The 27,999-nt window shown below is 38.1% G+C and overlaps 1 protein-coding gene across 2 annotated transcripts; it reads right to left on the bottom strand.

Annotated features, from left to right (window-relative positions):
- Window positions 1-94: 94 nt before the first annotated feature.
- arhgef5 (Rho guanine nucleotide exchange factor (GEF) 5) lies at window positions 95-27,965 on the bottom strand. 2 transcript variants are annotated; one of them, XM_033980974.2, is made up of 15 exons: window positions 27,279-27,965; window positions 23,431-26,350; window positions 20,769-20,814; window positions 19,646-19,695; window positions 15,828-16,198; window positions 12,804-12,964; window positions 11,787-11,939; window positions 9,899-10,028; window positions 9,057-9,131; window positions 8,350-8,439; window positions 8,130-8,272; window positions 5,875-6,018; window positions 2,869-2,939; window positions 1,119-1,223; window positions 95-573 (listed from the first exon to the last, which is right to left on the bottom strand). In XM_033980974.2, the coding sequence occupies exons 2-15, from the start codon at window positions 26,345-26,347 to the stop codon at window positions 431-433; spliced, it is 4,599 nt and encodes a 1,532-aa protein (XP_033836865.2). In that variant the 5' UTR covers window positions 26,348-26,350; window positions 27,279-27,965; the 3' UTR covers window positions 95-430. The 2 variants fall into 2 exon arrangements, with proteins under 2 accessions (XP_033836865.2, XP_055084093.1); XM_055228118.1 differs by having other exon boundaries at window positions 24,043-26,350; window positions 27,279-27,934.
- Window positions 27,966-27,999: the final 34 nt, after the last annotated feature.

The following is a 27,999-nucleotide window of genomic DNA, read 5'->3' on the forward strand; positions in this document are numbered from 1 at the left end:
TTGTCATATGGAGATCTATCACTGTTGCCATAGCAATTAACAATTCAAAACTAAATATTAGATGTTTTGAACAGGCAAAACTCCTAAAGATCAAGTTTGTGAAAAATGGAAACAGAACATTTGGCAACCCTTTAACCCTGAGTCAAAATTGTTCAGAGAATCTAGAAAGTGAGCAGAGGGATGTGGGCGGGGATAGGGGGTAGGTGAAAACAGGAATTTTCCAAGCACTCAAACTTAGAATGCAGGATAATACTCCATGGATTTCTCCAACAGACATCAAAATACAACTTTAAGCTTATGAGAAGACAGTGGAAACCATTATAACATGGTTAAAAGCTTATAAAAGTCATTTCCACAAGATATGTTTCCGTAATGGTTAATCTTTAGCATTTGAAAGTGTCTTTTGTCAAGTACAGGTTGGTCCCACAGTTCAAACTTGAGCTGTTGCTGTGGTGAGTTTAAGAGCGTCGGAAAGGTTGCGTTGTCGGATTTCGAGAATACTGATGGTGTCCAAATGTGACTCTGGGATCCAACCACGCTGCCTGTCGGATAATCTGGTCCCCTCAACCCAATCTACAGAAAAAACAACACAAGTGTCAACTGTCTGTAGCTTAAAATATAAATAAAACACGTTAGACAGAGTGTGAACCACGAAGGACCCAAACCAGGGCTAAACCAGGACTATTACAGTTCTAAAACAGGTCTAAACTGGGACTATTCCAGGTCTAAACCAGGTCTAAACTGGGACTATTCCATGTCTAAAACAGGTCTAAACAAACCAAAAGATTCCTGTGTATCACCAGGAGAAGCCCCACTCATAAAACAAGTGACAATAGCATTATTAAAGCAACACTACGTCACTTTATTTTTGAAGGGTTTGCCACCTGCCTGTCCATAAAAGGTTAGGACACAAATCCAAAGTCACATCTATGGAAAGGCAAGCTCATCTTGCTCAGAGTAAGAATGTAAAGAAAGTAAGAATTTCTTTAGCAATAAAAATGCAATCTGAATGGCACACTGTGGAACATTCCAGGGAAAAATCTATAGAAAAACAGGCAGGTTAATAAGTTGCGTAGTGCACCTTTAAGTGAACAAATGAATAAAAACAAAGGACTTACGGTCGCTGCTCTGTTGATGAACTAAAATGATGTCTGCTTTCTCTAGGGACAGCTCGTCTGGTTGTTGACTGACAAAACCTCGTATGCACTGCATCTGTGCAAAATCTGCACACAGGAAAAGTTAAACAAGTTAATAAACACATTTGACAATGACAATGTTTGTTTTTGCTTTGGTTATAACTGTAGAGCAGCATCAGTCCATCGTCCTGTCACAGTATAAAACTAAACAGAAAGAACAAATGTTTGTGTCTCTGTAATTCACTCTCATCTCAGTGAGTTCTGTTCTGTAACGACGAGTCAGGGCCTTTACTCTGGGTTTTCATCTGATCGCACTGACTAGAGCAGAGGGGCAAACTTTTTAACACTCAGGCCACGATGGCTTCTAAAATTTGACAGAGGGTCTGTGCCAGGATATATATATATATATATATATATATATATATATATATATATATATATATATATATATATATATATATTACAGTTATTGAGATTTGGCCTGTGACATGTAGCAGAGCATGAATATACAAGGCTCATTGTACAAATTGTTTTTCAAATGCATTAATTTAATTCATAATTAATATATTAAATGCCAAAAGATCAACAATTTGTTAAAACAACAACAAGATTTACCCTCACCTATTTTAATATAATTTGGTCACGTTGGGCGGGCTGGATTAATAATGTTTTCAGTGTTTCAGTCTCACTGCACTGCCCAATAATGTCAACCAGCGAAGTGCATCAATATAAACAACTCAGGTTTATTTATTCAGCACATTTAAATCTGCTGACAAAACACACAAGGCTGAAATGACACTGTACAGAGGAAAAGCAAGATGACATTCTGAAACAAGTCACTTTAACACATACAGGCCTTTTTTATGTGTGTGTGTTTGTGTCTTTGCATGTTTGATTGTGTGTGTTTGTGTGTTTGTGTGTGTTTGTTCATGGTAGGGCGTTCCAGGAGCAGCAGAGATCTTTCACAGGAAAAAAAACTAAACTAATGTTAATAATTCTTTTTTGAACCAGGTCAGTCCTGTTCTTTGAACCAGCTCCAACATCACGGCCTCTTTATTCTGCCAAATAACCTTTGTTTTGAACTCTGCTGTTTGATGTGTTTTTGCTCAAACTCTACGGGAGAGTCACATTTTATGAATGAAACACCAAATTTAACACACACAAACACTGAACCAGATTATTGTGTGTTAGATACTGGATCCACAAACTTGCCATTTAATACTTTAATCATTTAAACTGAAGAATTATACATTTGTGTTTGAATAATCAATCAATACTGAAGAACACTGTGGACTTTGTGCCAGTTTTGGTTTCATGTGGGTTGGTCCAGTACTGATAATTACACAGATATTAACCATAAACCAGGACAACAAACGTGCAATCTGACAGGTAAAAGTAAACTCTACTACAGAAATCTGACCTTGTTAAAATAAATATTGTTAAAATGCAGAGTTCCTGGCTCTAGTCACCAATAGAAATAATCAGGTTCAACATTTGTGCGTTGAACTTTTGGATATTTCACAGCAAAGTATAAAATAATCAATAGGGAAATCTGTGTCTTGCCCCTGATCTGGGAGTGTGACGTCTTTACATCTGAAATAAAACACCACTTTGCAGTATTTTGTATTGTAATATCATGATGTAATGTGAACAAAACCCATTTAATGTCATGATACTCGTCTTGTTCTTGTGTTATTGAAGTAAAAGGTCAAATCTCAGTGAAAATTCTGACCTTGAGCGGTGGAAAAGTCGACTTCAGGATGTGGTCGTGACAGGGCTGATATCCATCGCAGTTTATCGCTCCTGTGCAGAGAAACAGAGTTCAGTTTTACTCTCACGTTTTACTACAGTAATTTAACAGGTTTCACACACACACTTTTAAGGCTGCAGATTTAGTGCTGCAGTTGTGATAGTGAAGATTTGCAGTATGTAACTTTTCTGGTCGAGGGTACACTGCCTGCTGGAATGTCCCACAGTATGGCATTCAAATTAAAATGATCTGTTTCTTCAGTTATAAATGTTTTTATTGCCCCAAAACACACACACTCTATAAACATGCATAAAACAAAAAACAAAACAAAAAACATGCTTTTTTAAAATATTTTTTTTCATTTTTTATGTATAGTACAAAATAAATATGTATAATGCAATTTCTGCTGATGTCTTTTGATAGAGGAAATTTGCAATTACTGTATGAAAGTAATTAAACCTGGACTGGATTACTTTTATTTTTCTTACATATTACTTTTTATATTATTATTATTATTATTATTATTATTATTAATAATAATAATAATAATAATAATAATATGTATTAATTAATTTATTTTTATATATTTTTATTTTTTCTCTTCTGTGTATAAGTCCATCAGGTGCAGCTGCAGATGAGATCAATACTTGAATAATAAAATTTGATCACAAAAAAACAAAACAAAAAACATGCATTCTTACAGTGAGTGGTGTCACACCTCCACAGAACTGAGCTGTAACTTAGCCTGGTGGCATTTTCACGTGCTTGTCATTTACTTGTTGGATTTTTTATTTTATTTTTATTTTTTTTGCAGACACAAATATTATTCACTCCATAGTTAAAAAAATAAAAAAATCTGGATACAAAAAATATATACGAAGCAACCAAATTAGTCCATAAAGTTCATTAAAGCTCATTTGAGAGTTTCAAACACATCCAGGTGCTGCATAAATGTCTATGTTAAAAGTTTAAGCAGTGTCTCAATAAATAGAGACATACACTCACCTAAAGGATTATTAGGAACACCTGTTCAATTTCACCTTAATGCAATTATCTAATCAACCAATCACATGGCAGTTGCTTCAATGCATTTAGGGGTGTGGTCCTGGTCAAGACAATCTCCTGAACTCCAAACTGAATGTCAGAATGGGAAAGAAAGGTGATTTAAGCAATTTTGAGCGTGGCATGGTTGTTGGTGCCAGACGGGCCGGTCTGAGTATTTCACAATCTGCTCAGTTACTGGGATTTTCACGCACAACCATTTCTAGGGTTTACAAAGAATGGTGTGAAAAGGGAAAAACATCCAGTATGCGGCAGTCCTGTGGGCGAAAATGCCTTGTTGATGCTAGAGGTCAGAGGAGAATGGGCCGAGTGATTCAAGCTGATAGAAGAGCAACGCTGAATGAAATAACCAGTCATTACAACCGAGGAATGCAGCAAAGCATTTGTGAAGCCACAACACGCACAACCTTGAGGCGGATGGGCTACAACAGCAGAAGACCCCACCGGGTACCACTCATCTCCACTACAAATAGGAAAAAGAGGCTACAATTTGCACGAGCTCACCAAAATTGGACATTTGAAGCCTGCAAAAATGTTGCCTGGTCTGATGAGTCTCGATTTCTGTTGAGACATTCAAATGGTAGAGTCAGAATTTGGCGTAAACAGAATGAGAACATGGATCCATCATGCCTTGTTACCACTGTGCAGGCTGGTGGTGGTGGTGTAATGGTGTGGGGGATGTTTTCTTGGCACACTTTAGGTCCCTTAGTGCCAATTGGGCATTGTTTAAATGCCACGGGCTACCTGAACATTGTTTCTGACCATGTCCATTCCTTCATGACCACCATGTACCCATCCTCTGATGCTACTTCCAGCAGGATAATGCACCATGTCATAAAGCTCCAATCATTTCAAATTGGTTTCTTGAACATGGCAGTGAGTTCACTGTACTACAATGGCCCCCACGGTCACCAGATCTCAACCCGATAGAGCATCTTTGGGATGTGGTGGAACAGGAGCTTCGTGCCCTGGATGTGCATCCCACAAATCTCCATCAACTACAAGATGCTCCTATCAATATGGGCCAACATTTCTAAAGAATGAATCAGCACCTTGTTGAATCAATGCCACGTAGAATTAAGGCAGTTCTGAAGGTGAAAGGGGGTCAAACACCGTATTAGTATGGTGTTCCTAATAATCCTTCAGGTGAGTGTAGATAGATGTGTTTAATGCCATACTGTGGAGCATTTCGGATCAGGGCTGTACAATATAGAGCGATCAGATCAAAATTACAATTAGAGTAGTCTGTGATTATTAAGATAACAGAGTGACCTCTCTACAACACAAAATCTCTTATGTTTTAATAGAAAAATCTTGTCGTGATTCTTGTATGTTTGTATTTTAAGTTTAGAAGTTCACATTTCACTCACGTTAATACTTCTGCAGGTGTTTACACTGTGCACTCAGAATCCTGCTTTTTAATCAAACTCAAATCTAATCCTAATCTAATCCAACCAGAAACACAATTATTTTTTTCCCACAAAATCGTGCAGCTCTACTCCAATAGCAAAGTCACACAGCGCACCTTTAATAATCTCATAGACCTGTCACGATAACACATTTTGAAGCACGATGCATTGCTATTGCCACTAATTAAGACTTAAATAATGCAAAATAATCCCAGTAAACCATTTTTAAATAGACTGTTTCATTAAAAAACATGAGCTGCAAGAAATAAACAGCAGCATGAACCAAACATTTGTCATAAAAGAGACTTATTCAACCCTCTACAGCTTAAATCGTATCATTTTACAACAAAAACTAAGCAAATCTCCCAGTTTTTGCGAAGAAAAAGTGCTCACGATAAACACTGAGCTCCAAAATAAACTGTTCCATCTTTTTTATATTGAACGATAAACTGATATAGTGATTATGAGTGAATATTGTGACATAAAAAGCAGCAGATGTTATATAATCCAGACTCACTGTGTGTCTGTGCGCAGCAGCAGGGACTTGTGGGATGTGTGCAGTCTGAACACGTTCTTCTGGAGCGAGTGCAGTTTGATCCTGAAGTTTTCCACGCGGAGCTCAGACACCGGACACGTGTCTATCACCGTGAACCGGCCTCCTCTGTCAATCAAACACGAGAGCGGAAGAGCGGGTCAGGGGCGGAGCATAAAACATGACTTATACTGGGAATGAGAAAGTAAAAAAGTGGTTTGTTTGACTTCTGACCTGTCCTCCTGATCAGATTTAAACTAAAGGAAATCAAGAATATTGTGCAAACTATATCGAATCAAATGTTTAAGGATTGGGTAAACTAATTTGTCATATTAACGTCATATTAATCTCATGGTTTAAAGTTTTTATTTTATTTTTCCAGAGCGTTTAGAACGACCCTTCCCACATTAATCTGAGCAAATCCAGCACCGAGGAACAAACCCTCATTGTTCATTGGGACTTTGAATCAAATACTGGGTTTAATACCAGAGATGCCCCGAGCGTAAACGCCATTAAAGGAATAATAAGTGTTTTTCAAAGACAGGGGGCAGTATGTGATCTCCACAGACCTGACTAGTCCTGATTTCTTCCTGTGGGGCGATCTTAAAGAAAAGGTGTTGGTGAATAAACCTCAGACGACTTAATAAACAACTTTAAACGTAATATCAAGGATCAAATAAGAGACATAAGCCCCGAAATGCTTTAAATGTGACGTAAAGTGTGTTGGATCGGGCTGTTCAGGGACAAACCAAACATTTTTACTTCCCCCGAGTTTAAGTAGTGATAAGTTCAAGTGTAAGTGAACAATTATAACCGTATATACTGCCAAAAATCTCGGGAGGTTCAGTTTATCTATTGCTAAAATTTGGTGAATATAACTTAAGAATTATAGGAGCGACTGAAGATTTGTCAGTGGGCCAGTCAGAAGTGTCATCTGCCTCCTTAAATTCTCCTACAGGACCTGTCACTGCTGCACTTTGCCTTTCCCTGCACGTTTCTTACTTAACTGTAAACATCCGTCCTTGTATTTCTAGGTACTCCTGATTCTTGCTTGTGTCATGTTGTTATGTGAATGTTTTTAAGTTGTTTGCTGCTCCAGAATTGCCCCTCGGGGATCAAATAAGGAAATCTAATTAAATAATCTTTCTGAAGCTATAAAACACTTGCCAGTTTTTGTTTCATGGGGATCGGCCCAGTAATTGAAGAGAAATTAACCATAAACCAGGTCAACACATCTAAAATCTGATTAAAAATGCAAACTCCACCTGACCTGTGTCCAACTCAGGTTCAAACTATAAGGATTCAAGAATACTATGCAAAATACTGAGCAGACTAGACTATTTTGAGTCTAAATAAAGATCGACTGACATGTTTTTTTCATGGCCAATGCCGAAATGAGTTGTTTACACTCCAGAGAATCCAAGTCAATATTTTTGGACCAGTATAGGACCAATTTTCAACCATTTTCCCCATATTATGTTATTTAAATTACTACAAATTCAATTGACTGCACCTCTTTTTTAATCAAAAGTCTATAACAGAGCAGTTTAGTCATGTTTTGTGCAGTTATCTCTTTTAAAATAAAGCGTTTTCTTCCACAATAAATTTCAGCCTCTTCATTAAAAAGTGCAAATATCAGCTGGATATTTGTACTTTTTAATTTGCACTGTCTCTAAATCTAAATAATATTCTATTGACTCTCTGTTTTTGGCTCAACGACTGGAACAATCATCATATTTTTCGGGACTGGCTAAAATTATTTGCCATATTAAGTTTGTGGTTTAAATTCCTTTTGGCTGACGTATTCATGCCGATTTATTAGAATAATGACACCAATTTTTTATAATGAAGCGGAAAAGTTAAATCATCTAAGTTCATTTACACAAAGAGGACGTAGGACTAGTTTTTTCTTGTTTTTGTTTTGTAAAGATAGACACTGTAATTATATAAATATCAACCATAAATCAGGTCAAAACATCTGCAATTAAACAGTTAAAATTCAAACTTTACCAAATGATTTTGACCTGCCGTCTAGCCCCGTAGCAACTGACATAATTTATGATTTATACGGCTAAATATTACATCTTTTGAACTGTGAAAAGTCCTCAAAATGTCACCTATAAGGAAGCTGAAACCTATGAATGTTAGACTATGAATGCAGCCTATTATGTCAGTTAAAAATTTGGTTTAAATAATAAAAAAAAAAACTATAAAAATACAATAAATCATAACAGACTTACTCTTTTTGTTGGGAGACCAGTAAGTGATCGTTGAACAAGTGCAAATATAAGCTCCTCTCTTGTTCCTTCACAGAGAAATCCATGAGTTCTGTGACTTTCCCTTCACGAACCAGGATCCGAGACTGACTCACCAGAGGGAGGGTCTAGTGACACACACAGGACAAGTTTAACAAAGATTCATAATATTTTTACACATATTTTAACTTGTGGATGAACTTACCTTGCATTCGAAGTCCACTTTGGCGCTCAAAGAAACTAGTGACTCAATGCTTTTCATTTGAGTGATGCTGTCGTTACTCTCTTGAATTAACTACAACAGAAATAATTGAAACATATAATAAATTAGTTTTACATCGCACTTTTCCAGATGCTCAGAATCACTTTAAATTGCATCCATATTTTTTTCATTTTATTTATTTTAATTTTATTTATTCATTTTATTTATTTATTTTTTACATTTTATTATTCATTTTATTTTGCATCCATATTTTTATCATTTTATTTATTCATTTTATTTTATTATTCATTTTATTTTGCATCTATATTTTTTAATTTTATTTATTTTAATTGTATTTATTCATTTTATTGATTTATTTATTTCCACTTTATTATTCCTTTTATTTTGCATCCATTTTTTTTCATTTTTAGACTTCATTTTATTTATTCATTTTATTTATTATTATTTGTTTTATTTTATTATTCACTTTAAATTGCATCCATTTTAAAAATTGTATTTATTTTCCTTTTATTTATTTATTATTTACATTTTATTATTCATTTTATTTTGCATCTATATTTTTTGTAATAATTTTATTTATTTTGTGCTATACAAATAAACTTGCCTTGCCTATTTTTATTTTATTTATTCATTTTATTATTCACTTTATTTTGCATACATATTTCAACAGTGAAGCTCCATCTACACACCTTCTCCAGTAGTTTTAAGGCTTTGATCGCTTGTATGGCCTGAGGAGTCCCTGGAGTCGTCCTCTTCACTATGTTCTGCACAAAAATACAGATCACATTAGCACGTTAGCATAGCATAATTGGAATTTCCTACATCCTCTGTTTAAATAAAGATAAAGAAAGAAATGCAGGAACACAATGAGAACACTTGGGCTCTCTGTTTCATGTGTGCCCTGTTCAGTACAGTAAAAAAAACAGTACAGTACAAAACATAACAGGACTTGAAATAGAGAAGAGACAGAAACATGCTCAGGAGACAAAGAAACAGACACGAAAATGATAAAGGACAAGAAACAGAAATAAAACAATGATCAGAGCTCGTTTTATTACTGAACAGGTAAAATGAACGAACGAGTGAGTTTAGTTATGGAGTTATACCTAGTTTTGACATTCAGTTTCAGGGTTGAGTCTCCATTCTCTTATTTATTTTTTCCTTTTCCTTTCTTCCTTTTTTATTTTCCTTCATTCCTTTCCTTTCTTCCTTTTTTCCTTTCTCCCTTTCCTTTCCTTTCTTTCCTCTCCTTTTTTCCCCCATCTCAGTTGCGTGCATGTGATTACCGGTATATTTCATTTAAAACAAAAGAAGAAAAAAACAAAACAAAACTTGACCTTGTGGTTTCACCTGCTTGTCTCCATGAAGGCAACTTTAATGCCATATCGTGAAACATTCCAGGCAAAGCAGTAACATCTCCACAGAGACAAGCAGGTGGCAGATGTTCCACCAGAGAAACAGCGTAGTTCATCACAAAAAATAAAGTGTTTTAGCCCTAAACTCAATCAGTGTGAAGTCGTTTAAGTCTCACCTGCACCAGGAGTTTGATCCGTGTGATTCTCTGAAACGGCAAAACCAGGAATGACCTCAGTGGAAGTCTCTGACACACAGGATTACGCTCCAGTTTCTCCACCACACGCCTGAAGCCCGGGTTTTCATTCCTACAAGACGAGCAGCGGTTTAGATTTAGATAGAGTCAGGTTTGTCCAGAAGAAGAATCACACATTTATAGATGAGACACAATTTACACAAAACATGACAAGATTTTAACATAATTTGTAGTAAATCCAAGCGGTTCATTCAACAATTTGGCTCCTCGTTTTTAGTTTACAGTTGTCCCTCACTATAACGCGGTTCATCTTTCGCTTAAACAAGAGAAAAATGTGAGAAAATGTTAATGCCTGTGTGATAAAAGTGTATAAAGTGTGTGGTGAGGGGGTTTTACAGCCAAAAACATTTAGAACAGGAGTCTCAAACCCGCGGCCCAGGGGCCAATTGCAGCCCGTGAGACAATATTTTGTGGCCCGCAGGACACTATGAAAGTTTAATGTTAGTGTGAGATTCAACCGATAACAATGTATATCCATAAAATCCACAAGAATTGGCATATTTCCTCATGTGTGTTGAAAACAACGATGACGTTGAGATTTTAACTTTTTTTTTTTTTTTTTTGTGGGATACCAGACTCACCCAGACTCTGCCTCCTGCGGCCCCCAGATAATTTGAGTTTGAGACCCCTGATATAGAATAATTGTTAAAAAATAAAGCTGATACCTCACAGATTTCGCTAATCGCGGGTTATTTTTAGAACGTGACCCCCTCGATAAACAAGGGACCAGTGTATTTATTTTTTGTCATTTTAAAGCTTCTCAAACATAGACTGTGTAAAGAAGTGGACTGAGTGAGTGTGACGTCACCCATAGCGACTCAAATGAAGCTCCAGTCAAATGAAGCTCACCGAGGCTAGCAGTTATACCGGCTAATTTGGAGCCAAGTTCCATATTAGAAACTCAAACCATGAGTATCATAGCAACCAAAGAGCCAATCCGGAGCGAGGCTGTTGAAAGTAACGTCTCTTCCTGCCCGCACTGCTGGTTTGACAGGGAGCGGACGCTTAGCAACGCTGTCAATCAAACCTGTTGTTAATGCTAACGGGAGCGACTTCAGGGAAAGAAGGCACCTGATTTGTCTCTTATTAATGTTCATATCTTGATTTACGGACAAAATAGCTAAATAAAAACACCAGGATCATGTATAGTGGGTTAATACGAACATTTAAGAACAAAATGATGAGTCTGACAGCAGCAGGAACAGAGAGTTGATGGAGCCAGACGTGTAGCCCATGATCGCTTCCTGTTTGGAACATCGTGGCGGCTAGCAGGTTAGCTACGTCCATTTATATAAACAGTCTACAGCAGGGGCGTCAAACTGATTTTCACAAAGGGCCACATCAACAAAATGGCCGCTCTCAAAGGGCCAGATGTAACTAACTGTAAGATAAATGTCACTAAATGCAACCAAATTTAATGTCAAATAAATGCAGCTACTTTTGAATCTTGTTAATTAACCATTTCTATATTTATTACTTATTCAAGTTACAAATACTGCAGATGGATTTGCATAGATATGAAAAAATGTATCTAATGATAAACTGACATATTAAAACAGTCATACCTTTTAATTTACTTTGTCGCGGGCCACATAAAATGACATGGCGGGCCGCATTTGGCCCACGGGCCTTGGGTTTGACATATGTGGTCTATGGGTATAGCTTAGCAGTATTAACTCCTCACGTGCAAACTCTTTTATCTAACGTCATCTCTTGTGGCACAAACTCTTGCTCGTTCTTGTTCTCGCTCCTCATCTCTACATATTTAATAGAAAACAGTGAAAAGTGCAGGGTTGAGCAGGCGTCTTACATGAGTCTCTGGTAGGTTTTGTCTTGGTAGGACTGATTGGTCAGGTAGGGGACGTAAACCATTTTGAAGCGCTGACAGTGACGGGCGATGACGTCACACACGGTGAAGTGCATGATGTCCGACTCCACCTTCTCCTCGAGTTTGGACAGAAAACTGAGAAACAAAAACAAAATTTGACTTGAAACTTACACATTTGAGGATGTTCAATTATTATGTAACTTTCATGGTAGTCTACAGTCTTTTCTGCTTGTCTCCATGGAGATGTTCACAGTATTCAGCAAGCAGGGCACTCCACAAGGCCAAGTTACAGGTCAGATCTATGGAGAGGCAAGCTTGCTTATTGTAAAAATGCACATTTTTCAATGCATTTTTTAACAATCATGGAGACAAGCAGGTGGCAAACATCACTAGCGTCTGGGAAGTTAGCAAAGCAAAGCAAGGCATGTTTATTTATACCACAATTGGTCCACAAAGTAATTTAAAGTGTTTTACAGAATAAAAAAGACATTAAAATTACAATACAACAAATCATAATAAATAAATAAATGAATAAAATAATAATACAAATACATTAATAATAATAATAATAATAATAATAATAATAATAATAATAATAATAATAATAATAAATACAAAATAAATAATAATACTAATAATAATAAATAAAGGATTTAAACATGGCTCGAGTTGGACACACCCTCTCATTCAGTGTTATTTTCTTAATTCTTTCTAAAGATTAAAGAACACTACTATTTGTTTTATATTTTATCTTCAAATCCTCAAAATATCCTCCCCGAGTTTTTATCTTTACTACATAATTCCATATATGTTGCTTCATATATTTGCTGTCTTCTGTGTGAATCTAAAATGCAGAAAGTAGTAAAAATAAAGAAAAAAACAAAAGCATGAGAACTTTTTGACTGGCTGTGCATCTTTAAACGACACACACGCTCTCATTACATGTTTTTTTCCTTCATGTTTACTACTTTCTGCATAAATAAATGAAATCGCGCTGACCTGTGGCTGATGGCCCGAACATCAGAGAGTCTGGAGAACAGCCAGTTTCTGTCCTGAGTGGTCAACAGCGCCCCCAACTGTTTAGACTTTACAAAGTGCTCAACAACAATGTCCAGACTTCTGCAATAGGACGCCTCCGAAGTGACCACCTCAAACCGCACCTAGAAAAAGACACAAAGAATGAATGGATGAAAAAATGAAGCACTGAGACAGGAGAAGGGATTGGGACAGATTGTGTGGAAAAAAATAAAAAATAAATAAAAATCCAAAACTGTATTTAGTTTAGAAAAAAATGTGCAAATAGGTAGAATCAGAAGATAAACTGATAGAATTCTTTTAAATGTTTATTTTACAGATGCACAATTTTTCTAATCTGGATTTAGTTTGGGAATTTTATTTTTATTAATTCGTTTTCCTGGACATTTTGTTATTTATAAAAGTGATATTGTTTGAAGCCAGTGCAGATCATGCTGTCACAATGTAACATTTCCAAACTTGACTTTATTTAAACCAATAATAATAATAATAATAATTTTGTACTAGTGTTATTTTTATTTATTTTGTTTGTTTTTATTTATTTATTAATTAATTTTATTTAATTTTCTGTGTTATTGTAATAAAGTACATAATATTTTTCAAGGAATTTAAATCAGTTTACAAGATGTATCATCACCATTTGTTATTTATTATATTGATGTCCCTTAATAATAATAATAAAAAATATATAAAATAAATAAGAAGAATTAGTTTAATAATTTATAATAAAAAAAAATAAAAAAATAAACCTGGCATGTTGGTGAATGTATTATTTCTTTTTTAACTGTGTTAAAAAAAAAAACCCCAACAACTTTATTTAAACCAGATTTTTTATATCAGTGTTATAAGGAACAATGATATAGTCCTGTAGTTAATTTCTATCTCTTTTACAATCTCCGTATCATTATAAAAATTTCATTCAATCTAAGAAGTTTTGAATAATTGCAAGTAAGTACAGAGGAGTGGGTGGGGTACAGCGGTCAAGCCTTGAGTATAGGGTCAGGGTTGGAGTAGGGGTCACTCAAAAACACCCAAAATAAACATCATCATAGTAATAATTTCTCATAAAGATCAAGGCAACTCAGGAAATCTCCGAATGTCTGAAATCATTGTTATTATTATTTTATTATTTGTTTTTTTTAATGCTCAAATAAGGGTCTAGTTTCGATTTATGCTACAGAACGGACACTTGTGGAGGATATGAGTAACAGAAAAGGGGCCAAACTCATTCACATCTTGCATCATCTCATCATTCCTAAACAAAGACTTCCTGTTGCCACTATGACAGAGACAGACAGATAAAGGGGGTTGTGGTGAAGCTGTTTGAGGAGCTTGTTTGCACTTGAATACGGCGCTGAATCATAAACATTTGCCCACCGATTGGAATTTTTAAACAATTTTACAGAGGAAATAGTGGCACAAGGTCTCGAGTTGTGTTTGTAGGAAGTAGTAAGGCTGAACAAACACACATTCATACAGCAGTGTACGCAGATACGAGGGGTAATGTGGGTTAAGCGTCTTGTCCAAGGCTGGAATCGCACCGCCAACCTGCAGAATGCCAGATGTGACCGCTCTACTAATGATGTTTATGTCGGATCAGTGGAAAAACGCTCTACAAACTGAGCTCGTGCACATTTTAAACACGTCCAGGAGCAGAAACAATTGAAACAAGACTGAAAAATTAATGACTAAACTACGGTAATAAAAGAATCTCGCCACTTTTATACATAATAAGACACGATATTTAGTTGTTTGTGGCTAGTTTTCCATCTTATCTGTGCCATTTGCTAATAGTGACTATAGTTATTTACACGTTGGCTTTGTAACACTGTTTCTGTCTTTTGTTTTTATAAGCTGACAGATAGTTAGACCTGCTGATGAAACTCAAAACTACTCATAGTAAAAGTATCTTTGTTTCCAAAGTACTTTCATTTTAAACCAGTACACCCTGTAGACTTCCCCTTTCATTTTACTTTCAGTTTCAGTTCAGCGCTGACTCATTCACCTTGTAGTAATTTAATAAAATAATGTGCTATTTTGAAATAAATAAATACCCAGAACAAATTTAAATGAACAAAACAAAACCTAAAAATGCTCATGTTTTCACCTGGGTTATTGTTAATATGTCTGTAAATACTGGGCCTATCCACAAGTTGCACTATGGAACTTTTCTGGCGGAAAGTTGCTTGTCTTCATGGAGTTGTCACTTACTGCTTCATTAGCTTGAAAACAAAACAGCACTCTGACTGTGCTTGCCTCTCCATAGATCTGTAATGTGACCTGGAAATGTCATATACAGTATTTTTTGGAGTATAAGTCGCACCAGCCAAAAAATGCATAATAATGGAAAAAAGCACATAATAATGAAGAAAAAATGTATAATAATGAAGAAAAATGCATAAGAATGAAGAAAAATGTATAATAATGAAGAAAAATTGATAATAATGAAGAACAAATGCAAAATAATGACGTAAAATTGCATAATGATGAAGAAAAATGCATAATAATGAAGAAAAAAGAATAATAATGAAGAAAAATGTATAATAATTAAGAAAAAATGTATAATAATGAAGAAAACTGTATAATAATGAAGAAAAAATCCATAATAATGAAAAAAATGCATAATAATGAAGAAAAAGACATATATTTATAAGTCGCAGCCTGACCCAAACTATGAAAAACAGTGCGACTTATACTCCAGAAAATATGGTACTTGTCTCTAGGGATACATAAGTTTAATGCCATATCGTGTAATATCCCAGGCAAAGCAAAAACATCTCCATAGAGACAAGAAAGTGACGAACCCTCTACCGGAAAATTTACATGGTGCAAGTTTGATTTGAAATTTTGCTATGAACCACAAGCTTTTACTGAGTATAGATCCTTCTTAGAAATCTAGATCTTGACTAAAATTTGCTTAAATGCACAGCTCTAATCATAACTCAAGATATTCAAGATATTTTTCGGGGTGTTGTACAATAAAACTACCTCTTGCAGCCGTCTCTGGTCCTCCGTGAGCTCTTGTAACTCTGCGTCGGTCCTGACAGCGGGTAGGTCCCTCCAGAGCGTGGCCGACTGCCCCAGTGAGATGGAGAGGCGCGGAGACGAGGCCCTGCGCTGGGCGTGGCCGGGGGGCTGCGGCAGGGGTAGGTTCTGGACGCTGGAGACCGAGCCGGTGTTGGACAGGGAGTGAGGGTGAGGGACGTTGGGCAGAGGGGGCAGGGGTCTCCGAGCGGGCAGCGGGGAGGTGCCAGGGGGGGAGTGGCCTTCGCAGACAGACACCACGTCGGAACGAGCCTGACGGAGGATTTCAAAGTTCTGGGCGGCTTCGCTGTACTGTTGGTAGAGCTGGGCTGCTTCTGAAGGAGAGGAATCGAAAAGGAGAGAGGTTAAAGTTGAGAAATCAGAAGGAAAATCAAAAATTGAAATTCTAAAAGTAATTTTCTTTGGCGGTGCAATGCAACATAAAACAATGAATGAATATTAAAGGGCCCATATTATGAGATTTTCTATGTTTCTATCTATGTTATAATGTTGTTTCCTCATCACAAACAGACCTGGAGTTGTGTTTCATTCACAAGCCTTTCTCTCAAATGAAAAACACTCTGTTCCACCTTGTGATGTCATCATGTGGTAATACAGGAAGTGCTCCACTGTGTTTTTAAACTCCACACACCTTCACTAGACTCATTTGGATGATTTCAGCTCTGGAACTGTCAATTTCTACTGATCTAAAGGCAAAAAGTAGCTAATGGGACTTGACAAATATCACTTCATGACATCACAAGGTGGAGCAGAGCATTTTGAGCTATGGAAATGCAAAAAAACTAGTCATAAATGGCTACGCAAACAGGTGTGAATGAAAAAAAAAAACACAAATCCAGAGATATTTTTGAGCATAATAACATGACTTAAGTCTCACAAGAGTCAGTTCTGGTTAATATGGGACCTTTAAAGTATAAACTACAGTAATATGAAGGCACGCATAAAAATAAGGTCTGTGTTGGCTGATTTTAAACAACAGAAAAACAGACCAAAACTAGCAGAAAGTACTGGAAGATACAAGGTAGAGATGGACATATCAAAAAACTCAATTTGTTTAAACTACTGTCGAAAGTAGATACTAATTTGATCGAATATCGACAGTGAAAAAACAAAAAAACAACACATAAATAGGACCAAATTGGACCTTCTTACACCAGTTTTAGAATGATCTTTTCCTTGGTCTATGTCAGAACTGGTCAGAACTAAGACCACACGGTAAATTTAAATAAAAAAGAATGATTTAGTTATAAGAGAGAGTATTCTTAGCAGTGTCAAAATACTAAAGTTTCAGCTCACTTTTGACCCTTAACCTCACTAAGAGAATATTGAGTACAGAGTCTATAATAAATACATAAAAAATACATAAAAACACTGCAAGAGCCATGATTAAAATGTAAAATATAAAACAAACGTAGTGGGTCAGTGCAATCTTTCAAATACGTGCTACTGAATATCTATTTTAATTTCAGTTAATTCATGTTTTTGTGTGTAATTAGACATCACATATAACACAACATCTGCAAACGTGTCTCTGATGTGACTATGATCATCAGCGATAGTCAAATAAATCTGATTTTTGGTCAATACTCCCAATCAGATCCATGTGTTTCAGGGTGATCACAACAGAATATTCTATCTTTATAACAGCCAAAAGTCCTCAAAATGTCGCCCATAAACAGGAATAAGAGCTGTTTTTCTCTGACATTCCTTTAGCACAAACTTGTTGGAATTCTCGGAGGCAGCATCTGTTGGAAATAGGAGCACAAGCAGAAACCTGTCGCTGCCTGCGCGGACACACACTCGCACTCGGTTACATTACACTCTGCTGTCCCACCTTTTGCAACATATCAGGATTTTTATTCATTTTTGTTCAAAAGAGTCACTGACGCTTGACTAGACGGGAACGAGGGGCAATTTAAAACTTGCTCAGTACAGGAACAGATTGCACCATATAGACAGACTTCACTCACTGGTCCTGAAGTAAAAGTACAGTTAGTTTAAAATAATATTACTCGTAGGGGAGTCGATGGGACGGACAAAAGGAAAATGGACCCCTTTTCCTATTTGTTTATATTAGAGGGGCGCCCATGTGAGGCTTCTTGTCCCGGGGCCCCCAAATTTCTGTCTCCGGGCCTGATTACACAAGTATTAGTCTAAGAAACCACTTAAATAAGTAAAAAGACTACAATGGGAAAACTACTACTAAGAGTAACTGTAAAAATAACTTCTGGACATAGGATCTGTTTTATAATTTGAAGTGTAAATGGGAAAAACAAAATATCATGCAAAATCTGTTTTTTCCAGGATTAGATCACCAAAATTTAACAAAACAACATGATATTTGAAGGAGCAGCTGAAACACACATTTAAACATAAAGCTTTTGTTACTTTTTGTTACTTAAACTCCTTAAATAAAAACGTTACTCCAGTAGTAATAATAGTATAGTGCAAGAAAAGTACTCTGAGATGTACAATGTCTTTAAAGTTACTCAAGTAAATGTAACTGGGTAAAAACATTGAGTACTGGCCCTTCTTTCTACAAGTTTCTATAAAATACTATTGGTATTTCATATTAGGGCTGTCAAAAGTATCAAAAATCAGATGCTAATCGATATTAAAACTAGTATCACACGGGAGGAACTCAGAGTAGAGTCGCTGCTGGAGGGACTATGTCTCTCGGCTGGCCTGGGAACGCCCAGCTGGAGGATGTGCCTGGCGCGAGGGAAGTCTGGGAGTCCCTGGTTAGACTGCTGCCCCCGCGACCCAGCCCCGGATAAGAGGAAGAAAATGGACGGAAAACTAGTATCAAAATTAAAATCTCAATTGAGCAGGTATCGATACTAAAAAAAAAATCACATCTACAGGACAGAAATTAACTGTTCCTGAAGCTTTAGACTGATCTAGAGCTGAATCAGAACAAGTGTAAGACACATAGACTCGTATACACCCCTGGATCACTCTGGAACCTACTGGACGACTGAGGGATTACACAGATATAAGAACACATGGAAATATATAAGAAAGTACTACCATTTCATGTTGGGATCTATTCCTTAGTATGAAAATCACGTTTGAAAGTTTAGTATTGTGCTTGTGCTAGTTCATATTGTATCTTAATGTTCTCTTACTCCATTTTGTTCATCTCTTAAGACAGGGGCGTCAAACACATTTTCACCCAGGGCCGCATCAGCAAAACGGTGACTCTCAAAGGGCCACATGTAACGTAAATAAACTACTTTTTTAACTTGTTCATTAACTGTCTCTGTATTTATTTCTTATTCGAGTTACAAATATTACATATACATTTCCATAGATGTAAAAATATGGCTGTGTAACTGAATCTCCTGATAAACTGGCATTTTAAGACAGTCAAACCTTTTAATTTATCTTGTTGTGGGCCACATAAAATGACGTGGGGGGCCACATTTAGCCCGGGAGCCTTGAGTTTGACACATGTATCTTAAGAGGATACCAGTGAGATTAGCGACAATAACTGTTTACTTGATACTAAAGATTTAAAGAGTTTTATCTCACAAACCCAAACCACAGTGTCGTTATAGTGAAATGATGCACATTACAGGAATCCCATTACATGCTTTCCCAGACGAGGACAGAGCACCGGTAGATTTAATCAGACCAGCAGCGTCAATGGAACGCCCACAGTCGCACTTATCTCCTGTATATGTCACTGCACTGATAAACCATACGTCTTGTGCCATTTGCATGAACTGAATGGAACAAAATATAAAGAAGTCTCTTACTGAAAAACTTGGAGTTCCTTTTTCGTTTTCCAATGTTGTCCAATACGTGCCTGCAGAAAGATATTTAAAAAAAACAAAAAACATCTTAAATAAACAACAGCGTCTTATGTCAATAAACCTGTTTTATTCTGACTGACATTTAGGTCACGTTCACACTTGTCCTAGTTTGGTCCTAGTTTGAACTCAGCCTGATGCAGAAGTGATTTGGTCCTGTACTAGTCCAGGTTTAGTCCAGGTTTAGTCCAGGTTTAGTCCAGGTTTAGTCCAGGTTTAGTCCAGGTTTAGTCCAGGTTTAGTCCAGGTTTAGTCTAGGTCTAGTCCAGGTATAGTTACAGTCTAGTCCAGATTTGGTCCAGGTCTAGTCCTGGTCTAGTCCCTGTCTAGTCCAGGTATAGTCCCTGTTTAGTCCCTGTCTAGTCCAGATTTAGTCCCAGTCTAGTCAAGGTTTAGTCCAGATCTAGTCCAGTTTTAGTCCCGGTTTAATCTAGGTTTAGTCCAAGTTTAGCCCAGGTTTAGTCCCGGATTTATCTGGGTTTAATACAGGTTTACTCCCAGTCAAGTCCAGGTTTAGACCTGTCTAGTTCCAAGTTTAGTCCAGGTATAGTTACAGGTTTAGTCCCGATCTAGTCTAAATTTAGTCTTGGTTTAGTCTAGGTTTAGTCCAGGTTTAGTCTCGATCAAGTCTAGGTTTAGTCCTGGCCTAGTCACAGTCTAGTTCCAGGTTTAGTCCAGGTTTAGTCCAGGTTTAGTCCAGGTTTAATCCAGGTTTAATCCAGGTTTAGTCCAGGTTTAGTTCCAGGCTTAATCTTAATTTAGCCCCAGTCTCATTTGCTGTGAATGATTTTGATATTTCACATTAACATAAAATGCAAAATCCATAAATGCAGTGATCTACTAAAGCAGCACATAATGCAAGATCTGGTCTGTTTTAAATCACTGTTTGAGGACCTTTCCCCATCCAAAAAATCTTTAATACTTTAATTTAATTTGCTTAATCGCTATAGTGACAATGCCCTGCTGCCATAACTCGAAAATGATAAAAACACAAACAGGTACAATCATGTTACACACTTCTAACACAATAATTACAAAGTTGTTATAAAAAAAGTAGAGGAAGCCTTACCTCAGATCCAGCTCTCCCCAGCTTTTGCTCCGACCGTCCTCATCATCTGGAATAAAGAACAATCCAACTAATGAATCACTATCCACCAGCATCATTTTCCACGAAAAAATACACATGAATAAATACGTTTTTTGTTTTTTTAAATAGCTGTTTTTGTCTATAGTGTCTATATTATATGTTCCTGGACTGACTGATTCAAAGAAGACTGAGAGCTCCCTTTATGACTGAACTACTGGATTTCCCTTCAGCCCCTCCTCCTCCTCCTCCTCCTCCTCCCCTCACCTCCCATAAACCTGTAGCGTTAGGTAGAACAGCATTACAGACGACTTGACTCATCTTGTTCTTCTTTACCAGAGAATTATTCAAAGGTCTGAATATGAGAGCACAGTAAGTTTACGAGTTACAAAGAAAAAGCAACACATTTCTACTAAGGAAAAGTTATTTATCAATGATTACAAAGTTCAGCGCGTGTTCCCGGATATTTTTGAGTATATCTTTCCACTTTGACATCACGTATTTATATATAGGCTACTTTATCTTAGTCAGGGGTCTCAAACTCGCGGCCCGGGGACCAATTAAAGCCCGCGAGAGGATATTTTGTGGCCTGCAGGACAATATGAAAGTTTAATATTAGTGTGGCTTTACCATGTGTCACTCGCGCTGTGTCCTCCCGTCGCAAAAGATTCAACAAATAACGACGTATATCCATAAAATCCACAAGAATTGGCGTATTTCCTCATGTATGTTGAAAACAGCGATGACGTTTGAGAAGATTTTAAATACCTGATAAGCCCAGCCTCACCCAGACTCCGGCTAATTTGAGTTTGAGACCCCTGATCTTAGTACTATCTTGGTACCTCATATCTGCTATATTTTATCTTGACCCAAAGAGGATTGTTTGGATTTTAAAGGTGCGCTCTGTAACTTTCCCAGTGGACAGTCCATTACCTACTTGTCTCCATGGATACAAATGCTATCGCTCTGCATAAAGCTTTCCTCAGTATGGACTTTAACTTATCTTTCGCTATAAAGACAACCAGGAGCAAATTAAATGTCAGATCGATTATGCAACTGAACATAAAATAGATATGTTTAATGCCGTACTGTGGAATATTCCAGGGAAAGCAATAACATAAACAACACCAAGCGGAAAGTTTTCATAGTGGACCTTAAAGATATAGACTTAAAACTTAAATTAAAGAAAGGTAAGTGTTTTTTAATTGCATTTTCGTTATGTTTCCAAATATTCCGATTTCTTAAAAGTAGAAATAAATATAATTCTGATTTTGTGTGTATTTATATAGGGACAAGGCACATTAATGTATTAAACAAATGTAAATATGCCGGATTATAGCTACTAAGATAATTTACACGCATAATTCAATTCTAACTGGCCAAAAGTTTAGAGTAAAGACGTTTCGCTCCTCGTCCAAGATGAAAGATGTTTTAATATTTAATTTAACCAACCTGCCTCCATTGAGATATAAAGGACTTAAAGTGGCACCTACACACACCAAACTTTACAGCAGAGGTCTCAAACTCAAAGTATCTGGGGGCCACAGGAGGCAGAGTCTGGGTGAGGCTGGACTTATCAGGTATTCCACAAAAAACGTGTCATTGCTGTTTTCAACATACATGAGGAAATACGACAATTCTTGTGGATTTTATGGATATACATCGTTATTTGTTGAATCAGTTGCGAACCTTCTACACGCAACATGGTAAAGCCTCAATAACATTAAACTCACATATTGTCCTGCGGGCCACAAAATATCCTCTCACGGGCCGCGAGTTTGAGACTCTTGCTCTACAGCCTTGAATGTAACAAGATTCTGATGAAACTACAGAAGGATTTTAAATTTAAACAATGAAGTAAAATTTGAATTTTTAGGTAAATCTTCAGTCTGATCTAGTTAGCAACGTTCATCACACGTGCAAATAAAACCATAAAACGTCAAACTTACAGCAACACAAGAAACACTGAATATATCTATGACAAAAGTCTGTCAACTGGAGAAAAAGTTGTAGGGGTGAAGACGTTTGGCTTCTTCAGTTCTGGTCAGATTACTGCTGGACACTGCCTTGTATCCGTCTGAAGGAAGGAGCTAACGAAACTGAATCAAACACACCTATTTGTGTACGTTTTGTTAGCTAGGTCTATTATATCTGAGTCATATTTCACATAATCGTTCAGGCCTGTAATGAGTGCCCTCACACCTATTAGCATCCTGGTTAGCACTATTGTTTTGTTTGTCTTGATTTGGGTGTGAGGATGGAGTTATAAATAAGAGATAGATGATGTCTAAGCCTCCCATTCATGTTGAAGGAAAGATTGTTTTTTCCTAACAAAAATAGCTTCTTTAACTCCCCTCTTTATTTTAACCATTTATTTCCTTTGGCTAAGATCTGTACATCACTGTCGTTTGAGATGCAGATGCACAGCAGATTGGGGTCCCGAGGGGTTCTTGCGACAGTGTTGGTTGGTACATACACAGTCCCTAAATAGATCTAAACTAGTCAATTGTTACTTGGTTAGTCAAAGATAAATATTTAAATTAAGCTGATTTTAACTCAAGACTGAGGGAAAAAAAAGGTGTATAGCCCTCTGGACAAAGTTTTAGAAATGTAGAATCAGCGTCCACCAGCGCCCACTGTCTTTTACCTGATGTTGAGAATATTCTGGTTCTGCGATCTCTCCCCACACCTTCACTCTCCTCCTCTTCTTCCTCTTCTTCTTCATTCTGCTCTTTAACGTCGTCTTCTTTTCTTCTCGTTAAGCGGATTCCCCTTCTCCTAAAACGCGCCTCTGTGCCCAAATCTCGAAAACTACAACTGCTTCTTAGGTTCACCGCTCCTCCAACTCCTACTCCTCCTTTCTCTTTTTTCTCATCAACTCCACTTTTCCCTTTAATCTCTCCCACAACAACAACATCCAAACTTTCCCTTTCCTCCTCCTCCTCCACCTTCTCCTCCTCTTCTTCTTCTTTTTCTTGCTTTACAGGGGAACTTGTAAACACCTCTTTCTCCGAGGCGTCTGATTCATAAGTGAGACTAGGGCAGCTGCTTGGCTTGTACAGCATATTGCTAACACTGAGATACGTGTCCATTTCTTTTTCACTGTTTAACTGCTCAGGCTCCGCTAGCTTAGCCTCGTCGCTAACTTTCGCCTCTACCTGCGCGTTCGACGTCTCTGTGTTCAACTGTTTGTCTGCTGTGTGTGTGTCAGCATGCATAGCGTCCCCCAAATCACCATGCGTGTCAACTTGACCCATACCTCTTAACCCCTCCATCTCCAATGACTCCTCCTCCATCTCCAGTTCATCATCTGCTCTTATTACAGGAATCTGCATCCCTCCATCTTGCTTTTCTTTTTCTCTTTCTTCTATATCGTCAATGTTTTCGTCGGACTGTCCCAAGATCTCGCGTACAACACTCGTGGCCCATTTCAGGTGAGGGGCTTGGGAATGCCGCTTTGGCTCCTCGGACATGGTCCAAGCTCCGCTCAGTCGTATTCGGATGGCTTCCTCTTCCTCGGGAGTCAGAGTGCCAGATTTTTCCAGACCGGATTGTACTTGTTCGTAAGGCAGTTGAATGGGGACGTCTGCGTAGGGGTTGCTCGGGATCAGGGAAAGTCGCTCCTCCTCATCCTCTTTTTGATCACTATTATTCTCTCTCCATTCCAAAAGCAGTTTTTCCGTTTGCGAATCTCGTTTAATCGTCCCAAATTCATTAAAGGAATTGCTTCTAAATTTTATGCCATCTAGAGGAGTTTGTTCATTCGAAATGTTCCTCTCCTCCAGTGTCTCTCTAACCTCATCATATTCGTGTTCTAGTTTATTTTGCGCCGGCGTAACTTCCTTTGTTAATTCATCATCAGGCTGACCAATCACGCAAAACACAAACTTTGGCGGCGTGTCTGTTCCTTGCGTATCCGAAGAGTCATCCGTTGATTCCTCTTTGGTCCATGCCTGATTTGCATCTCTCTCTCCCACCCAGTATTCCATGCAGTCTTTAAACTCCTCCTCTCTTTCTTCACCATCCTCACCGCTGGAAACCGTTACGAACCCATCCTCTCCTGACAGAATTCGGTCTCGGTCCAACGTCCAAGCTACGTCACTTCCTTCTTCGCTTTCCTCTGTGTTTTCCTCGGAATTTCCTGTAAAACTCCGAGGCCTGTTTGCCCAGATTTCTTCTAACTCTCCATCTACGCTTAACTCCTCTGTCTCCTCGCCGGTATATCTTTCAACAACCTCTCTGTCTTCTCTGAGTGAAGTTGAGTCTTTACTAGCTGGACCCCTTGGTTCTAGCCACATTTTCCGGTTTTCTTTTTTCTTTTTCTCCCTTACGCTTTGTTCTAGCTGTTCCATTTCCTCTTTGGACTTATCGGAACTCCATTCATGACGACTTATAACCGGGTTTGGCATCGTCCTGCTCTGTGATTGGCTACTTATGTCTGGCTCTCTGGTTCTTTCTCTTGATGATCTCCTTTCTCTTTTATAGTCCTCATTATCCCTATTTCTTTCTTCTCGTCTTTTTCCATCTAGACTTCTCCTCCTCTGTCTATCATTTGCTGCATCCGGTCTTGTCCTCCTTTCCGTCTCTCTTTCTTCTCTATATCTATCGTCCCTATTCCTGGGTCTGTCCTCTTTCTCTCTGTACCTGTCTTGATCTCTATAATCCCTCTCTCTTTTACCCCTCACCTCTCCTTCGCTCCGGCTATGCTGATGCATCACCTCATCCCTCTCCCTCCCTCTCTCCCTCCTCCTCTCTCTTTCGTCTATCTCCCCTTCGCTTCTCGTATCCCTCCTTCCCTCTCTCCTCTGAGCCTTGTCCCAGTACGTGTCTCTGTCTCGCCTCCGTTCAGGTGAGGACATCCTCGGGTCCCTCAGCCTCATCTCGTCTCGTTGCTTATCGTTCTTTCTCGGAGCATACTTATCCCTCCTTTCTTCCCCATCCATACCTCTTCTCCTGTCGTCATACTCCCGATATCTATCCCTCGTTCTTTCATCCCTAGCTTCTTTTCTCTCATCTTTTCTCCTATAGTCTTCTCTATCTTTGGGTCGTTCTCGCTCTCTATCCCTCTCTCTATCTCTTTCTCTAACCTTCTCTCTATCCCTCTCTCGATCGCTCTCCTCTCTCCTCCGCCTCCTCTCCTCCCTCTCCGCTTCCATGGCAACCGCTAACATTATCGGCCCGTGACCTCCCGCGCTCCTCGGAAAAGTATCCCCCTTCCTCACTCCCCTGTCTCCCACTTTCGCATTCTCCATCTCGATATTGGACAAAGGCCGTACATTTCGACTTTCTTGCCGGCGTTCCCTCTCTTCATCCTTGGAATTCTTGGGTCTCCTCTCCTTGTCATAGTATCTTTTCCGTTCAGAGGGGTCTTTGTACCTCTCTTTTGTCTCTCGTCGTCTCTCTCTTCTCCACTCTTCCTCTCTAGCCCGCTCCAATTGGACAGCCCGCGGCGGTCTCGGACTCGGGTCCCTGGCGATTTTCCCACCTGATTGAAGCTTGCGGTCAGACGTGTTTACAGAAGGCACGGTGTCGAAGCCGCTCCAGCTGGGCCTTTGTGTCCCCATAGTCTGTAATGAACATATCGAGAATTACATTAGGCTGATATAACTTCCAAGAACTTGTAGTATTGGTTTAAAAGTAGAATAACATACACTTCTCAAATGTAACTCTTAGCTGTGAAACTTACCACCTTCTCAAAGCAGCAATGCACAAAATTTTAAACAGCTTGGGCTTGTTATTTATTCACTGAAGAAACATTAAAACTAGTGCAAACATACTCATAAGTAGGGCTACGCGAAGTTGGAAAAAACTCAGATTTTTCGGACAATTTTTACGATAACATTTGCATATTCTGTCTTAAAATCTAAATTCAGTTCACAGTGCATATTTTAAACATGTCTATGAGCATTAATATCTGTGAAAAGACTGAAATATGAACTCTTAAACTATTACAAGAATGTCTTGCAAGAATTTCACTTAAAAAAAACCTAATGTAATGGGCGTTTATTACCTCAAAACGTCTGCAACGTCTGTGATTTTGGTCATTTTTCCTTCACATTTTTGAAACTCATATTGATCATTACAATATTTTTGAATAAATATGGCTTTCAATATTAATTTCACGAACATAAACGAGACATCACGCGGAAAAATTGATTCAAAATTCGCAATATTTAATTTGTTTACTGATCAAGAGATTACAAAAATACCCAAGCGGATCACTGACAATCTGAAACACTTAAATATAAACTGCAAACACTGCACAAAAACACTTCTTCTGCGTATTTTCCCCCGCAAGTCTCACCTGCAGAATCCACGCAGTAAAGTATTTGAGTGCGTAAGGCCTGTGACACATAGGCACGGCATGTCACAAGTGAGCCAAAACTAAAGTGGATTTGTGGCTCTGCTGGTTAACCCACAACAGATTTCCTCAAACTGCATTCAAAAACATGTAAATACAGTGTAAATATAGCAGCTTATCATATAGTGACTTACCTGAACTGTTGCTCTGGGGAGATCTAGGCTCCCCTATGGTCTCTCCAGATCAGCACACAAGCAGTGGATTGCATAATAGACTGAAATTCCTTCCAGCGTTTTCATTGTCGAGGTGCCACAGCAGACATAGCGAAAAATCCTGCTGCAAACCACGTATCAACTGCTCTTGTTATTTTATAAGTTACAAGTTTACGCCTTAGTTCTCTCCTTGCTTTCCCTAGTTTTTTGCCCTTCTCTCCTCACCTCCCTCCTGCTTCAAATTCCCAAACAAGTCTCAACACATTGACAACTATCTCTACCCTCCTCCTCCTCCTCCTCCTCCTCTTCTTGCTTCGTTCTTAGTTTGTCCTCTGCTCTCAGTCGCAGTTACTCCTCTGGGCTAGTCCTCTCTCTGCAATAAATCAACAAGAAAGAAAGCTAAGCATGTCCAAAAAAACTCCAGAGGTCTTCTTCCTCCCTCCCCTTTTTTGGGACGATTTGAGCGGTCTGGCCTGTGCGGGACCCCAATGCTAAACAAGTAACCACTCTCAGCTTAAGCCTAGCCCATTCTTCTTTCACTAAACATAGGAAGTACACCTCCTTAGAGCCAGTGTCTACAAGCAGCGATTGGTTGACACGGATAAGCAGGGTGTGTCCGCTCGGCATTCAGACAGGTAAGATTGTGTGAGAGCTGGAGCCGAGACGGGGGGAGGGGAGAGAACTGCAGAGACTGAAAGCATAA

The sequence above is a fragment of the Periophthalmus magnuspinnatus genome, chromosome 16 (assembly GCF_009829125.3).
Source record: "Periophthalmus magnuspinnatus isolate fPerMag1 chromosome 16, fPerMag1.2.pri, whole genome shotgun sequence".
NCBI classification, from domain to species: domain Eukaryota; kingdom Metazoa; phylum Chordata; class Actinopteri; order Gobiiformes; family Gobiidae; genus Periophthalmus; species Periophthalmus magnuspinnatus.

Coding starts and splice junctions, on each gene's coding strand:
- arhgef5 (XM_033980974.2), bottom strand. CDS start 26,347: ATGGGGACACAAAGGCCCAGCTGGAGCGGCTTCGACACCGTGCCTTCT. Junction 19,696..20,768: donor TGGGGAGAGCTGGATCTGAG/GTAAGGCTTCCT, acceptor ATCTTTCTGCAG/GCACGTATTGGACAACATTG. Junction 574..1,118: donor TCATCAACAGAGCAGCGACC/GTAAGTCCTTTG, acceptor TTTTTTCTGTAG/ATTGGGTTGAGGGGACCAGA.